Source organism: Sorex fumeus, unplaced genomic scaffold, assembly GCF_029834395.1.
Source record: "Sorex fumeus unplaced genomic scaffold, SorFum_2.1 ptg000018l, whole genome shotgun sequence".
Classification (NCBI taxonomy): domain Eukaryota; kingdom Metazoa; phylum Chordata; class Mammalia; order Eulipotyphla; family Soricidae; genus Sorex; species Sorex fumeus.
Window position 1 is genome coordinate 22,908,675 of NW_026606075.1, and position 18,123 is coordinate 22,926,797.

Below are 18,123 nucleotides of genomic sequence, written 5' to 3' on the forward strand. Positions count from 1 at the left end.
TAGACTTACAAATTTTTGTGCTTGGGTTTCAATTATACAATGATCAAATACCCATCCCTCCACCAGTGCCCATTTTCCACCACCATGGATCCCAGTATCCCTCCCACCCCCATCCTCCCCATCCCACCCTGCCTCTGTGGCAGGGCATTTCCTTTTGTTTTCTCTCTCCTTTTGGGTGTTGTGGTCTGCAAAAGAGGCATTGAGTGGCAATCATGTTCAGTCTATAGTCTACTTTCAACATGCATCTCCCATCCTGGGAGGATCCTCCAAACACCCTTTATTTGGTGCTCCCTTCTCTATCTGAGCTGAGGGGCTTTATATTTTTAAGGCTGGAGCAATAGCACAGTGGTAGGGTGTTTGCCTTGCACACAGCCAGCCCGGCCAAGCCGAGTTCGATTTCTCCGCCCCTCTCGGAGAGCCTGGCAAACTACCAAGAGTATTTCACCCGCATGACAAAGCCTGGCAAACTACCCGTGATGTATTCAATATGCCAAACACAGTAACAAGTCTCAAAAATGGAGATGTTACTGCGCCCGCTCGAGCAAATCGATGAACAACGGGAGGGCAGTGTTTTTTTGTTTTGTTTGTTATATTTTTAAGAAGATTAAAAAATTATTTTTATGTGATTGAGTTTCAGATTTTTAAAATTTATGTGGACAACAAATGGGGTGGCCTTCCATTGGTTGAGCCAGGACCCAGATAGCTGCTCCAACCTCAGACACTCCCCTCCCAACTACGCTGTCGGGTCTCTGATACCCCCGTGCATAGTCCTTCACTGAACATCTCAGTATAGGAGTGCTTCTTATCTCCTTGTCAGGGATTCTTCACATTATATGTGAGCTATCCACATTTCTCTGAAACATGAAGATGCAGTGGGAGGCGCCTGTGTCAAAGTGCATCCCACCCCCATGTCCCCCACCTACCACCACAGCAACGTCAAAGCATCCAGCATAGGCTTCTGAACTGAAATCTGCAGTGTTTTCCCATGGTGGTAGGAACACATGAACATTATCCTGGATGCCCTTCCATCACTTACTCCCTCAGTCAAATAGGTTTTAAGCAATGACTTTGATATTTGACAACCTTTTAAACATTTTGGTTTTAGGGAAAGGTGTTTCTAAATGTCAAAGATCCAAACTCAGACTCAAATCTTTGAGCATCTGTTGGATGTGTGTCTGCTCCTCTCTCAGTTTCTGGGCTGGGTAATGACAGTTTAAAGGAAAGCATCAGTAATGAAGAATGAAGTTGGAGCCCACACCACCTTCATTCTGCTTTCTTACTTTCCTCTATCCATTTGTAAGATTTACCCATCTGACACACTTTTAACAGAATTATGTGCTTATGTTTGGTTGAATGAGTTGTTTTCTTGGGGGTTTCAACTCATTAAAAAATTCTTTGGAAGCATTATAGAGAGGCTTGGAGTACCACAGAGGCAAAATGTGTAAATTGGGGTAAAATATCACACTCTGGAGTTTTCTGGTGTCAAATTGGCCCTATGTTTGGTCCTAGATCAAAGACCCCTTGAGGCACCGTGTTCATGTTCTCCTCATAAAGAATCAACATTGCCTAACCTTCTCTTAAAAGTCAGGAATTTATCTTTTTGCTAAAGTAAAAATCGTCAGTTTCTTTTGGGACATAGCCACATCATATAATGGGGTTTTCAGTAAGAAACTGCTCTGTAATTAATATGGATTTAGGTAAATCACACTTTAGAGTCTCAGTTTATTTTCCTTTAAAAGGGAAGTGACATAGGGTGGGTTTGCGTCCTAAGTGAGAAAATATAACTCACTATTCAGTATCTAATACATGGACAACATTTACTTATGGTGACTATTGTTGACACACTATTATCAAACTAGGGTCAGCCACATGCAAGACAAGTCCTTTGCCCTTGACTATCTCTCCATCCCTATTTTAAAATATTTTTATATGTAATATGCAATGCATAGTCCATAAAATTCACCTATTTAAATATACAATAATTGTTTGCCCTCACTCAGGCCATCCTTTTCTCATCAGTTAAAACATTACAGCCTTAAAATGCCCCAGGCAGCAGCTCATTCACTTTCCATCTCCACAGATTTTCCTATTTGGAATATTTTAAACATAAATGGAGTTGTATAAAATGTGACCTTTTGTGATTGGTTCCTCTTAATCTAATTCAGGTTGTTCTGTATTATGCATATACTGGTACTTCACTGCTGTTTATTCCATGTATTTGCTAAAATAGATCACATATTCTTTGTCCTATCATTTGTTGGTAAACCTCTTGGTTGTTTTCACTTTTTGGCTATAATGAATAATGCCGCATGTGGTATTATTTTTTGGGGGGGGCATCACACCCAGAGATGCTCGGGGGTTTATCCTGGCACTACACTCAGGAATCACTCCTGGTGGTACTTGGGGTATCAGATGGGATGCCAATAATCAAACCTGGGTCAGCTGCATGCAAGGCAAATGCCCTACCTGCTGTACTATCACTCTGCCCCCAAATAATACCCCCTGTGCACATACATGTGAAATTTTTTTTTGCTTTTTGGGTCACACCCGGTGATGCTCAAGGGTTACTCCTGGCTCATGCACTCAGGAATCACTCCTGGCGGTACTCGGGGGACCATATGGGATGCTGGGAATCGAACCTGTATCGGCCATGTTGGCTGCGTGCAAGGCAAACGCCCTACCCGCTATGTTATCGCTCCAGTCCCACTTGTGCAAATTTTGTATGGCTGTATGTTTACATTTCTCTGGGAATGGAAGTTCTGGATCATATGATAACTATATTTTACAGGATAAGGAGCCATCAACATTTTCCCCCAACTCACGGTACCATTTTAAGTTCCCACCAGCAATAAATGAGGGTTCCAGTTTCTCTTCATCCTCACCAAAACTTGTTATTTCTATAAGTTTGTTTGCATTATAACCATCTTAGTATGTGTGAAGAGGGATCTAAGTGTAGTTTTGATTTGCATTTCCCTAATGACTAATGATCATGAACATTTTTCATATACCTATCAACTGTACATGCTTGCAGAAATATTTTCTTCCAGAGAGATGGTATTGAGCACTTGACTGACCTAAAGCATCCCCATATGTCCAGCCCCTTGTATATCCCCTGAGCACTGCAAAAAATAGCTCCTGAGCACTGTAACATACAACTTTTCTAAAAAAATGTCTAATCAATCTTTTGTGTCCACTTTGTAATTGGATTTACTACCTCTTATTATTGAATTCTAAGAGTTTCCTAGATATTCTAGATTCGAGTCCCTTTTTGGATACATGATTTACAGATATCTTCAACCTATTCTGTGGATTGTCTTAATAAAATTTTCATTAATGGTTATCAATTAACAAGAAAGAAGCAAGTCCAATATGTCCACATATTGGACTTGCTTCTTTCTTGTTAGTACTTTTGTGCCCTTTTAACTGATGTGCACAAACTTTCTTTCCAGCCTTTGTTTCTCTACCTGGCTTTGCAGTCCGTCCATGAGCCCCTTCAGGTCCCTGAGGAATACTTAGAACCCTACGACTTTATCCAAGACAAAAACAGGCATCATTATGCAGGAATGGTGTCCCTTATGGATGAAGCCGTGGGAAATGTCACTGCAGCCTTAAAAAGACATGGACTGTGGAACAACACGGTGTTCATCTTCTCCACAGGTATGCCCGTCAATAGAAAAATCATCTCTTGGCAAAGCCTAGGACTTGGAATTCAATAAATGGAATGAAGATAAATTGGAGCACTTAGCAGTTTCTTATTGAAATAAATGCTAACTGCATGAGGGGAGACATGATAATAATGGATAGAAAAATGTATCTAAGGAAAAAGAATGATGGACCCCCCCCACTTCCTCAGATATCAAAGTACTCCAGGAGTTTGCTTGAAAACAGGGCTCTCTGGGTAAAGAGGAGTGGACATCACTCACAGATAGGGCAGCTGGTGGTGAAACTCTGGGTGACGTATTCTCTGCAATCGCTTAAACCCAGGCTTTCTCTTAAGCCGAAATGCTCTGTCTGGGGGCTCTCTGTCAGTGCAGAGACAGATGGTGACTTGAAGAAAACAGATAAGGAGTGGAGTCATTTAAATCTAGATCTTGGCTTGAGTCTCCATGTGTAGTGCTGTGTGTGTGTGTGTGTGTGTGTGTGTGTGTGTGTATGCGCGCGCACTAAAATTGTCTGACAGTAAATGTCTTTATGTGTTGTTGAGAAAACATAAAAGAGGGGAGAAAATTTTGAAGTTTTTTCCGTTGTGGCAAACAAAATCATTCTGATTCTTCCCCTCCTCCCCTCCCCTCCCCTCCCCTTCCCTCTACTCCTTTCCCCACCTTTTCCTCTCCTCCCCTCCCCTCTCCTTTCCTCCCCTTTCTCCTCCCCTCTTTCACCCTCCCCACACCTCCCTTCCTCCCTTTTCCTCTTATCCTTCCCTTTATTTTGGGGTCACACCAAGCAGTGATGTGCAGGGATTACCCTGGTTTGGCACTTAGGATCACTCTTGGCAGGGCCCTGGAGACCATATGCGATGTTGGGAACCCAATCTGGGTCAGCCATGTGCAAGGGAAACATACTACCCAATGTACTATCTGTCTGGCCCAGATCTGATGGTTCTTATTGGACTGACTGATACAGCAGAACTTTCCCGGTAGTCTAGAATGAGCCTGGCCTAGCGTTTCCCTGAGCAGCCTTGACCATTTGCTTTAGTGCTGTGAAAATACTATATTTTAAAAGGATGAACTGTGGTGGAAAAGGTTGAACCAAAGATAACATTGGTTTTCCAGGCAAAACCTTGACTCTTAGAAAAGGGAAACATCTTGGACTTCACTCCTCACAAGAGCTTGTATATTCAGAAGGTCGTTCTTCGTTTACTTTATTTTGAACAGCCTGCTAAAGCACTTTGATGCGTGCTGGGACTAAGTGCTTGAAATATGATGTTGATATTGATGCCAGCATCAGTGGAGTCGAAGATATTTAATACTGATTTAGTGATTGTGCCTGGGAAATTACCTCACAATTTCACAGCTTTGAAGACCTGAAATTGTGTGGTAGAATACACAGTTTAAGGAAAACTGATTTTATGAAAGAAGAGTATGTGAGTTAATGTATCATATAGACTGAGAAGCACTAAGAAAGCAGTGATGGTGGTCGCTGGAAAAAAACTTAAATATCTCAATGGCTCTGTGACAACAAATATTGACGTCAAATATACATGGGAAGAGGTGGAATCGTTTTTTTTTGGCTTTTTGGGTCACATTTGGCAATGCACAGGGGTTACTCCTGGCTTTGCACTCAGGAATTACTCCTGGAGGTACTCGGGGGACCATATAGGATGCTGGGAATTCAACCTGGGTCAGCCATGTGCAAGGCAAATGCCCTACCCACAGTGCTATCACTCCAGCCCCTGGAATAATTTTTTAGCAACATGTATGATGATTGAAATAAAATTGCCAGGAGGGGGTCTGGGCCACATCCAGAGTTATTCAGGACCTACCTGGACAGACTGGTGGGGAGACTATATAGTGCCATGGAGCAGATTCAGGCCTCCTGCATGTAGAGCTGGTGTTCAGGCAGTTTAACTATCTCTGCAGGGCAAGAGGAAATATTTAAAGATCAATATCTCTTTCATGATATGATTTCAAATGTGCATACGCAACTGTATTTTAAAGAGTTGGCTATTTCAGAAATATCCATAATATTTATTCAAGCTGGCAAAAATAACTTTGGAAACTTCTCACATAGATTATTGTGATAATAAAGATAATAAATAATAAAGATTATTTTATAAAGGTATGTTGGGTCAGAGCGATTGTATAGCCGGTAGGGCACTTGCTGACCTGGATTCAGTTCCCAGTACCACATATGGTACCCTGAGCCACTCTAGGAATGATCCCTGAGCACAGAGCCAGAAGTAAGTCCTGAGCACTGCCAGGCGTAGCCCCCCTCAAACAAACAAACAAACAAACAAAAAAGTATTGTCTGGTATTGTCTATAAAGGTATTCTGACACTGTGACATATGGATAGATTTATTAGTCTTGTACTATGACTACATTATTGGAATAAGTTCAACTCTATCTTATATGTATATTTTTTATTATACTGCTGAATTCACTTTGCTAGGGTTTTAATTAGAATTTTTTACATTAGTCCAGAAATGAAAGAAGAGTTAGTGGTTAATTCTTTCTCTATCAGATTTTGTTGCTTGGTTATGCTATTTCATAAAATAGTTTGTATTTTTTTTCATCTTTTTTTCTATGCTCTGCCTACATTGTATACATATTTCTTGTTAAGTTGGTCCTTAGAACATTAGGGAGACTTTAAAAAAGAATCACATCCATAGTTTAAATTTTTTTAATTGAATTATAACTTGGTGTTGGTTTTAAAATATTTCAAAGTTAAATTTGCCTGAATTATAGTGATGTCTTTGATTAAAAGGTGAGATTATTTTTCACTGCGGGAATTTTTCCTTGTTTGTATTTTAAACAAATTATTTTTGTTATTATTTTTGTTCTGCTAGGTTTTTTTAAAAATAAAATATCTTTAATTAGTATGTTGAATCACTGACGCAGCATTCACTTCTTGTTTTTCAGATTTTTTGGGGTCCTTTTACTAAATCTTTGGAAGCACTCTGCAGTACTAATTAGATATTTTTTCAATTTAACTTCTTCTCTTTAATATCACTAGTGCAATCAGTTGTATTATAGTTTCTTTCCAACCCTTTGTTTGCTTCATTCCATTCCCTCTTCTTCTAAACCTTCTAATAAAATTAATGACTACTTTTTATTAACTCTCTGCTGTATACCAGACAATGTTCTAGATGTTCTCATTTTTTGTCATGTCAGCATTTAAACTCAAACTGATCCATGAAATAGGTTTCTTTATTCTCATTTTATAAATGAAGATGCCTAAAACTTAAAGAAGTAAAGTGATGTGGCCAAGACCACAGCTAGAATCTGAATTGAATGTTGGGAGCCCGGCACTGATGTGATGATCTTAGAAGGTGGGAGATGAGGTTATGTTTAGGTTATGAGGATAGGCCACCAGCCCCGATGAATAAGGTGAGTGCTTTACAAAAGACACTCCAGAGAGATCAGTGAGAGGATGCCAAGTGTGAATTAGGAGATGGTCTACACCAAAAGGTGCCAAACCAGTGTCTTGAGTTTGGATTCTTTCATCCTACAGAATAATGAGAAATGTTCCTCTGTTGTTTATGAGCTCTCTGTGGTGTTCTCTTAGAGCAATTCAAAAGGATAAAGCAAGCTGTCCATCCGCTTAAGGTCAATATCAATTAACTCTAATCTCTTGTATGGATATATCTCAGCTTTTTATTTCATCCTATTTAACCTTATATACCCTTTTCAACTCTGTACAATTCTGTTCCGAGAATCCATGCTTTTCCTGAGCTTTTTGGAATAGGCGTTTTCTGTAGTATTCATTCTCAGAGCAAATCATTTTCAGTGATATGCTTTTGGTCTGGGTCAAAGCCATGAAGAATCTTGGTTCCACTGCCATTATTGTAATGCTGTCACTGGATAAATCCCTTTGAAATCTCTGGCTAGGATTGTGCACACAGCTCAGTTCCTAGCGGCTTTTGGCAGTGAAGCTCAACTCAGTTGAAGTTGCCTAGCCTTCTTGAGAACCCTACTGTATTCTTCCCAGATCTGTGACCTGCTAAAAGAACTCCAGACTAGAAGGGTTGTTTTGACTTTTCCTATCTGCATGCTTAAGAGTGTGGCTTGCGTGGGGACATTTTGCAGGGTATAATAGGCCCCACTCTCAGACCCTTTTCTTTTTCTTGGGGCTACATCTGGTGGTGCTCAAGGCTTTAGGCTCTTAGCTCACTCTTGGTGGTATTTGAGAGGACTACTGTGGTGCTGGAGATAGAACTAGAGTCCTCAGTATATAAGGTATGCAAGGTATGTTTTAACTTCTGTGTTATCTCTCTATCCTTCAGACTCTTTTCTTTACCTGCCCATTTTTTAAAATAAAGAACAAGAACCGCATTCTTTTTTTTTAATTAGTGAACCACCATCAGGTACAGTTATAGACTTACAAATTTTTGTGCTTGGGTTTCCGTTATACAATGATCAAGTACCCATCCCTCCACCAGTGCCCATCCTCCACCACCACGGGTCCCAGCATCCCTCCCACCCCCTGTCCCCCCATCCCACCCTGCCTCTGTGGCAGGGCATTCCCTTTTGTTCTCACTCTCTCCTTTTGGGTCCTGTGGTTTGCAAGAGAGGCATTGAGCGGCAATCATGTTTGGTCTATCGTCTACTTTCAGCATGCTTCTCCCATCCTGGGGGGGGATCCTCCCAACACCCTTTATTTGTTGCTTTTTTCTCTATCTGAGCTTCCTTTTCCCCTAGCATATGTGACTGGCCTCCAAGTCATGGAGCAAAATTCCTGGTACTAATCTCAGCCATTCCTGGGTGTTAGTCTCCCATTTTGTTTCTTTATGTTCCCCAGATGAATGCAATCTTTCTGTGTCTATCCCGTTCTTTCTGACTCATTTCGTTTAACATACTTTCCATGTAGTACCACTTGTATGAAAATTTCATGACTTCATCTTTTCTAACAGCTACATAGTACTCCATTGTGTAAATGTACCAAAGTTTCTTTAACCAGTCATCTAAGAACCACATTCTTAAAAAAGATACACAATTATCATTTTTATTCAAGCATACAAAACACAAAGCAGTCTAATTTTTACTGACTGCTAAAATTATATGTCCTATGTTGCGTAGTATAAATTTATATACACATACTTTAAAAATTTTTTAATTGAATATCCATTACAAAGCTGTTCATGATTGGATTTCAGTCATACAATGATTGAACACCCATCCCTCCACCAGTGTCCATTTTTCACCACCATTGTTCCCATTTCCCTCCCAACATGCCTTTCTCACCCCCCAGCCTGTCTCTATGACAGACAATTTTCTTCTCTCTTTATTTCCTTGTTTGTTTAGAATTTTTATCGGGAAGGTAAGGGTCGAGTAGCTTTTTTTAATTGGGTGACAGCTTTGGGGTATGGATATGGCTGCCAAGGTTCCAGAAGTACAAGGAGATGGGGGGAGGTAGCCCATCCTGATCCCAGGAAAGACTGGAAATTTCAGTCACAAAACCCACATATACACATTTTCAGCAAATTATATCTAGGTGAGTTCCATCCCAAGACAGTGGAGTCTGGCTGGGGGCATAGAGGCAATTTTGGCTTATGGGAGCAAGTGGCTGCTGGAGTTCTGCTTGGGAGGCACCAGGCTAACACCCCCGTCCCCTTTCGATTTATCCTGGGCTATTCAGCCTTGCACAGGTTTGAGATTACTGTTGCTTCTTATCTCTTCAAGATTTATTTATGGGTCTCTGAAGCGAGGCTGATAAATGAGCTTGTATAGCTGAGTTGGAGGTGGTTTGTGGGTGTGGCTCCCACTCCCACATACCTAACTTTTGGCCATTTGATTTCTCAGGAAACTTGGTCCAGAGTTTTTGGATCAGGCCAGAGGCACAGCAGCAATTTTGGGGTATCAGGAGTCTGAAGGCACCATCAGGCTGCTGATGCACTCGACCCACAGGTACAGATTGACCTGCGGTCACCACTGCACCCCTCTGTTTTGTTTTGTTTTTATGAGTTGGGACTTACAGGTGCACATAGGAAGTAGAGGAGGTTGTTATTTTCTGATTCTGTCTGAATGATCCCTGTCCCCATGCAGGCAACCTTCCTATCTTGGGGTTCACTCAATGTCACGAGGCAAAGAGGCGAAGTAAAGCCTTGGTTCCTTCAGCCCCCACCTTACAGTTCTTGGAACAATGTTCTCTGACATGATAGCTTGTCTGTTCATCCTGGTTTTGCATACTGTGATAGTTTTGCTCTCATTGTGGCTTTGTTAGCTAAATTAAGCAACCATTTATTTGTTATTTTATTTATTTGTTAAATAAATTCTATTTATTTTTGTTAAATAAAAGAAGCTGCATTTAATTTTATTTATATCTTTATTTTGGTTTAGGGACACACACTGCTGTGCTGAATGACCACCTAGAGGTGCTCAGGGGACAATGTGAAGTGCCAGGGATCAAAATATGGTTAGCCACATGCAAAATAAGCACCTTAACCCATGTACTATCTCTCCAGCCCCAGAAAGATACCGCTTTAAACCTAGATTTCACATGTCTCTATGACTAATCTTTTAGTTGCTAAATGCCAGGCGCCTTCCTAGAGATCTGACTTTGACATAACGAATGAACCTTAAATCCAGCTCTCCAGCCACTGGCTAAGCATTTCTCAACTTGTTTTTGACCATCGCTCTCTTCCCACTTTTTTTTCTTCCTGTGCCCCTATGTCCTACCACTTGGCCCCCTAGGCTAATGCTGTGGTTCCCAATTCACGCAATTTTCACTTGTGATGCCCTTGGAATGTTCCCCACCCTCACCCCCCACCCCCGACAGCTGAAAAATGTTAGTGTAGATCATTCATTAAAACCAGAAAAGCAGATTCTAGCCTTTGAAGAGAAAGCAGCAATGGCTCTCAACATTTTTATGCAACAAGTATATATTTATATTAGCTCTTTTCAGAATAATCAGTTTTAGTTACAATTATCTGAGAGTTTGACTGTAAGGAGAAACCAAATTTGCACTTCTTTCTCTGGAGATTTTTTCTGTGTTTATTGACAATTTCACTGCCTCAAGTAAAATTTAATAATGTGCTATAATAATGTGATTAAAACGGAAAGAAACAGGATCTGAATCTAGCTGACCCTAGGGTAGTGATCCATTTTTTCCCAGTGTTCTCCCTTTATTGACTTAGACTAAATTAGTATAGAAAACTTGGAAATAAACTAGCCCTTAATGTAATCATTATATTTAGTGAAAGGGAAAGGGAAAGACATAGTTTTTGGTTTATTTTAGGTTTAGGGTTTTGGGAAAACTGACTTCAAAGAAAAATCCTTTTATAGGTGGGAGATACATGAGGCCTGTCATTCAGTGGGTTACTTGCTAAAAATGCAGTGGGGCAGTTGCTTCACAGCATTGGGAATGTACTCAATCTTAGACACTTTGCTTCTTTTTTAGGTGCTGGCACACCTGGTGGTGCTCAGGGCTTACTCCTAGCTGTACACACAGGGTTTGCTCCTGGAGGGCTGGGGGATCACATGGGATGTTAGGTATTGGATGTGGGTTGGCTACATGCAAGGCAAGCACTGTACTCTTGCTTCAGCCCACTTAGACACTTTAGAACAGCTACTCTGATGTGAAGGGGGCCTCCCGAAAGGGCTCACAGGTCTCAGGCACCACTCCCAGAAATTATTGGGCAGTTGTGCTGGATGGTTCAATGCTAGTTGCTGTTCTGTGGAGATGCACTATGGAGGTGGAGTCCCCCTGGTCCATACTCCAGGATTTTGGGGACTCTAGCATACAGTCAGTGATCCTGGGGGCGGGGAGGCTATGTGGTGCTCCTTGTTATGTGCATTTCAATTTTAAAGTTTAAATATCAATGGGAAAATGTATAGTTCCTCAGATTATCTTAGATTTACTGAATCAGGACCACTGGGGTAGGATTTTGTATTTTTAACAATGAATCAGGTGATTTTTTATTTTATATAGGAAATTGAGAAATATATATATATATATATATATATATAGATCTATTCTATTCCAATTATTCTTAATTCTGAACTGTTGTTCACACCTGGGAAGTCTATATCTAAAGAGAAATATATATATATTTCTAAATTTATAGCTATATAAACCATTTGTGTGAATATATGTAATATAACTCTGGATATATGTCTGGAAGGGATGAGAAAGAGAGAGAGGGAGAGAGAGAGGGAGAGGGAGAGGGAGAGGCAGACAGACAGACAGAGACAGGGACATTCAAGAAACCAATTAGGGTTGAAGTTCAGCCTTGCCCAGCTAATTTTTAATTCAGGTAAATGCACCTATTTCTAGAAACAGATTCTTTAAAAGAAATCTAATAAGAAACACTTTGAAATTAATTATTCAGCTCCCCATGATCTTAATGCTTCTAAAACACTCTCGGTGGTTGACTGGCACTCTTTGCAGTGTATGAACATTATCACTGTCAGCAGATGCTGCTTGTTTCATTACTAGCTCAACCTTCTGTTCTTCGCCTGCAAAGATAACCCAACTAATCCCCTTCTGCTTGGTTATGATCAGAGTTCCAATCTCAACTAACTGCCAATTATTTGTGTCTTATTTTCACTGTCTCAAACCCACTTTGGCCTGTCATTCATGTATTCACTTGGGGCCTCTTTGCAGAAAGAAGGATAGATAGGACATAATACAGCCCTGGGAACCTTGCAGCCTGTGAGGCCAAACGCAAAGTCATGTCTGAAGGAGAGGTGTGTTCTGATGCAGAATGGGGAGCATCTGGTAGGACCCTCTGGCGTCTTAAGGTCTTTCTGAGATTTCAGTGATGAGAATAAGAGGGCCAGAGTAAACTGGGAAGAGATAGAGCAACATTCTCAGCCAGGGGAGGGAAATCTGAATGAGGGTAGAGAGGGGAGAATAGTTTTGTGAGAGATGGAGGGGTGAAGCTGGAGTCAGGAGTGAGTAGTATGGGCTGGTGGGAGGGGAGGTGTGAGTTGGAGTGCTAACTCAGAAATTGAGGCAGCAGAAGGCATTCTGAACAAGTGGAGGTCAGGCAAAAGTTTCAACAGGATCAGTTTTCATTTGGCTATTGGCACAGAGGATACCCAAAATGGTCCTGGAGCCAGGCTGACCTTCATGAGGGCTGTGCAGTAAAGGAAGGTAGGAAGATGGACTGAATTAAAGGCAGAGGGAAATCGATGGAGATGAGACAGTTTTGAAGAGTTTTTAATCAGCTGAGTTGTAATTTGAGTTAACAGAACAATTGGTTGTTCTATACCTCTCTGTAATCAAAACTCTGGTCAGTGCTGGAAATAGCCTAAGATGGACCTTCCCTTCCAGGATTGTGGAGTGTATTTGCAGAGCTGAGAAGTTTGCAGCCACTGAGGCTTCAGGTGGACCCTTGTGAGACTGGGATGGGGCATCACAGCAGTGTTTAGAATGGACAGAAATGGTTTGGGTGCACACATAATATGTGGGCGAACACATTTGGAAGCCTGATGGCTGCAGTGCTCAGACTGGCCCTGCATGGTGGAAACGGTCCCATGGTCGCTCAACCATCACGGGACACCAGCCAGATTCTGTTGATGGCATGATTCTGTTTAAACAAAGTCATATGCTGCAACGGAGCCTTTGTGCTTCACAGGTATCACTTGAGCTTTCCCAGAGTTAAATGTAACTTACTGTCTCAAACAGAGTTATGAGGAATCTTAACTAATTCCCTTAAAACTTATGTGCTTTTCTTCCTCATATATTGAATTCTACTCAACATTGGAACTGGCAAATGGAGTTCTTCATAGTTTTAAATGTACCCTTGCAATTGGCAGACATATAAATATTATAGCAATTCAGCACCAAGAAAAATATGACTGCTAGCAAACACCCATCTCACTAAGTTTTTTAAACACTCCAGTGAGTTTCTGACAAAGCTAAGAAAACTTATTAGGTGGATAAATCATATAGTCCATCTTTTCCTGCGCTATTTATCCCTTTAACACATCTCCCAGTGTGAGAAATAACCATCCCTGGCTCACTGAGACTCTTTTTTTCCCAGCCATAAATCAATACATTCACCTCTTTTCTTTTGTTTGTTTTTTGGCTACACCTGGTTGTGCTCAGGCTTACTCCTGGCTCTATGCTCAGGAATTGACTACTAATGGGTCTCGTGAACCATATGGGGTACCGGGATCAACCCCTATCTGCTATACTGTCTCTCCAGTTCCCCATTTCACGTCTTTAGACCCTAACTATTAATGTCCATGCTGATAGCATGTAGGGTCATGTTGGAGTACACGGAGCTTAGGTATATCAGATTGTACCCATCACAGTGCTCCCGAGTCACTCCCATTACTTTGTCAGTCTGTAACCACTTCTATGCTCTCTTCCCCAACCAATTTGTAAGGTCTCATCCTTCTTAGACACTGAAGCTGTACTGTAAGTTAATATTGCCTTTCTCCTCTCCTTATGTCTTTTGAGCAGTTTACTTTAATGCAATGTCCTTTTGTATAGATACAGGAAGACAATTAATTAATATTATGCTTTATAACTTAGGAATTGATTGGCTTTGAATATTATTCACTCCTGGGCATCTGCCTTCTCAACTTAAGCCTCAGTTGCCCTCACTTCCTAGCATCCCAAGGGCAGGGTCCCGACGTGGGACTGGATGGAACCAGGGCAAGCTGGTAAATTATGTGCTACCCTGGCATTGCGATGGGCCAGGCCAAGGTGCCATGATTCTTAACTATAAGTTAAGAGTTTGATCATAGGCAAATGATGTCATGATCCAAAAGTAACGACAAGACTAAGGCCCTGCTGCTAGGAATAGGAAAGATATCTGGCCTGAGCACTGCAGTCTGAGATCAAGATGGCCCTAGGAGAGCAATTCTATAAGCTCAAAGTATTTCTTACTGTGTCCATACGAAATGATTAATATTATGTATGCTTATATGTTGGTTGGACAAGAAGAGGAGAAACACGTCCTAGAAGCAGTTTCCTGTGTGTCCTGACTAGCTTGGATGAGACTGCTTTTTTGGAGATGTAGATTCCAAGCTCTAGCAGACTGGTCTTTGTTGTGCTAATCTAAGTGCTTGTAGCTTGTGAAAAGGTGAGGCCAGGATTACTGGTCTGTGGATGTAAGGAAACAATGTATGTTTGCTGCCTCAGTGTTCTTTCTGTAACTCCTTTTGATGACATCACTATATTGCGCCCTTCAGAGGTACTGTGATCTATATAAGGGAGATTTCAGGGCTCTCTGGGGGGACACGTGCATCAGAGAACCTGGGAAGATGGGGCTGAGGACAGAAGCTGAGAGAACAAAGGCGCACGTGCTCGAGGATTCCTGAGGCCTCCATGACATACATCTCTTCCATGTAATAAACGGCTGCTAAGACCAACCAGCTTGGCCTCGTTTCCTTCCTTCGCCTGACCATCGCCATCGACCTCCCTGGAGTGGGGAAACGGCCTGAATGCCGGCCTTTTTATTTTTTGTGTGTTTACACAGGGTCACTTTACAATTTTACCAGTAAAGTTAAACGCATGTAGATTTCTTCATTTTATTGGGAGAAAATCGTAACCATACTCTTCAAAGGTCCCCAGAACAAAGTCTTGCACGTGTGTGTGCTCTCTGCAACAAACCTCTAATCCACAATCCCAAGGTTTGGGTAATGCTGCCCCTCAATCCTGATGTGATCAGATCTTCCGTGTTCTATTATAGCGCCTGTTATTGCTGTACATAACTTTGTATTATGATGCTAGGAATTTTTTTTGACATGGGAAAAACTAATCGTTACCTTTCCACTTCTGTGAGAGAGCAATCTGTGGGCTTTGCCTGAATTGACAATCAATAGCAGATGTATATTGAAGGGAACATATTGATTGACTAGATGGCAAAAAGCTCCCTCCATTTGCTGGCTTAACTTTTTCCTCCTGTCCTGTCGTCCAGGCTGGATTCATATTTATGGTAGGTCCATTTCTTAGGCTCTGCACGTTTTTCAGAACTCACGGATCCCAAGTTCCCTGTGAAGATGGGAGGAGCCACAGGAAGTCAGACTGGAGAATGAACTAGGTGAAGAGTAGCTTCCACGTAGAAATAATCACTATGGAACCGCCATCCTGGCAAAAGGCCCTCCCGTTGATCGTCGATTTGCTCGAGCGGGCCCAGTAACGTCTCCATTGGAGACTTTGTTGTTACTGTGTCTGGCATATCGAATACTCTCGGTAGCTTGCCGGGCTCTCCGAGAGGGGCGGAGGAATCGAACTTGGGTCGGCCATGTTGGCTGCTTGTAAGGCGAACGCCCTACCTGCTGGTAGGGCCTGGCAAAAGGAAGGGGCTGAAATAAACTTGGTCTCGTCAAACTGTTCCTGCTTGTGCGCAGCAGGCATCTAGAAGGCTGAAAGCAGGGCCAGGACTTATTAATGAGTCAGCATAAAAATAAATGGTGTTTGGGGTCTGGAATTGGTAAGATCAACCTCACTAAGAATAGAAGTTAAAGGAGTCATTAGTAGTATCAGCTGAAAAAGCGAAGTTGTGTATTATAGTCCTCTCTTCCTCTCTGCATGTAGAAATGCAAACCTACTTCCAAACCTAAGAAAGAGGAGTGGCTCTACTAAAGTTGAGCTACTAAAGCATCCAAATAGTCTACACCTTCACCATTTCCCTCTTCATGTGTGAGGTTCTCCTTGTGGGGTGGTGAATTGGCCATGGGTGTGAAATATACCTAAAACGAAGCATTGGCCTCAGAAATGAGAAAGCCCCAGAGCTAGCATTTGCCAGCTTTCTGTCCCAGATTCCTCTCCACTCTGAGTTTCTGCGGGAATCACTGTGGTTTCTGAGCCTCGGTTTGAGGTTCCCCTGCATCAGCCCAGGAAAGCTTGGTGTCTCTTTTCTTCCCTAGAGCAGATGGGTCTTGCTCTTCTTCTGAGGGCCTGGGAGAGAGATTCCTGCCAGATCTGGTCGCCAACCAGCTGTTTATCCTGTGTTTTCAGGATTGATAAAAATCAATCCCCCATCAGGCCCACCAACAATAATATAAGTATATTTGAAAAAAAATTCCCCATTGCTTCTCTTGCTGACTTTGGCATTTAGGTATAAAGCATCAGCAAAAGATTGTATACACAATTTCTGCCTTCCAGACTTGTTCTCTTCCTAGAGAATGATCCGTAACCTTGTTGGGTGGGATTCTCTTTCTCATGTTTTCTTAATGAGAAAATATTTCAGATTATTGGCACCACAAGTTTATTCCTTTCTGGTGGTTTCCACTCTTAACCAACTACTATCTCTATGATCTCTTTCCTGTTCTTCCTCAGTGTGAACCACATCTAACCCATCTCCTCTAGGAAAACTGTTACAAGTACTAATATATACATATATGTGTATATATATTTGCATCCATATCTTTTTTATTGTGATAATTTCTTAATTTAGAGAAAGAGCAAAATTATGCAATTTGTTTAACCAGTCATCTGTTCTTAGGCACTCAGGTTGTTTCCAGATTCTGGCTATTGTGAATAGTGCTGCAATGAATATACAAGTGCAGATGTTATTTCTGCTGTATGTTTTTGAACCCTGAAATATATTCCCAGAAGTGGTATTGATGGGTAACATGGAAGCTCAATTTCTAGTTCTATTGAGGAATGCCCATATTGTTTTCCAAAACGGTTGGACTAGTCGGCATTCCCACCAACAATGAATGAGAGTCCCTTTCTCCCCGTATCTGTGCCAGTACTGGTGATTCTTATTTTTTTTTATGTGTACCAGTCTCTGTGGTATAAGGTGATATTTCATTGTTGTTTTTATTTGCACCTCCCTGATGATTAGTGATAGAGAGAATTTTTTTCATGTGCTTTTGGCCATTTGTACTTCTTGGAGAAAATTTCTGTTCATTTTTTCTGTTGTACATCTACACAATGGAAAACTATACAGCTATTAGAAAAAATGAAATCATGAAATTGACTTATAAATGGATGGACATCGAGAGTATCATGCTAAGTGAAATAAGTCAGAAGGAGAAGGACAGACAGAATGACTGTACTCATTTGTGGGATATATATATTAAAAAAACACCTTAGTATGAGATTAACACCCAGGGACAATAGAAACAAGAGTCAGGACAAATGGTCCACAGTTGAAAGCCTGCCTCAAGGGCTGGGCAGAGGGCAATCGGGATAGAGAAAGGACCATTATGACTATGATGGTTGGAAGGGATTGCTCTAGATGGGAGATGTGTGCAAAGTGGGTAAGGACCAAACATGATAACTTCTCAGTATCTGTATTACAAACCATAATGCCCAAAAGGAGAGAGAGAGAGAGAGAGAGAGAGAGAGAGAGAGAGAGAGAGAGAGAGAGGCTGTGGGGAGGGTGGCAGGAGGGATATGATTGGTGATGGGAAATGTACACTGGTGGAGGGATGGGTGTTGGAACATCATAAGACTGAAACTCACTCATGAGAGATTCGTAATTGTATCTCATGGAGAATCAATAAAAATAAATAATAACTTAAAATTATGTAATTTGCTGCAACATATGGAACTAG

General features: G+C 41.4%; 1 protein-coding gene across 1 annotated transcript in view; it reads left to right on the top strand.

Annotated features, from left to right (window-relative positions):
- Positions 1-18,123, top strand: part of ARSB (arylsulfatase B) — a 198,495-nt gene that overhangs the window by 27,711 nt on the left and 152,661 nt on the right. The window contains exon 4 of the mRNA XM_056112471.1: positions 3,450-3,657. Coding sequence (XP_055968446.1) covers positions 3,450-3,657 — 208 coding nt within the window. The remainder of the gene's footprint in view (positions 1-3,449; positions 3,658-18,123) is intronic.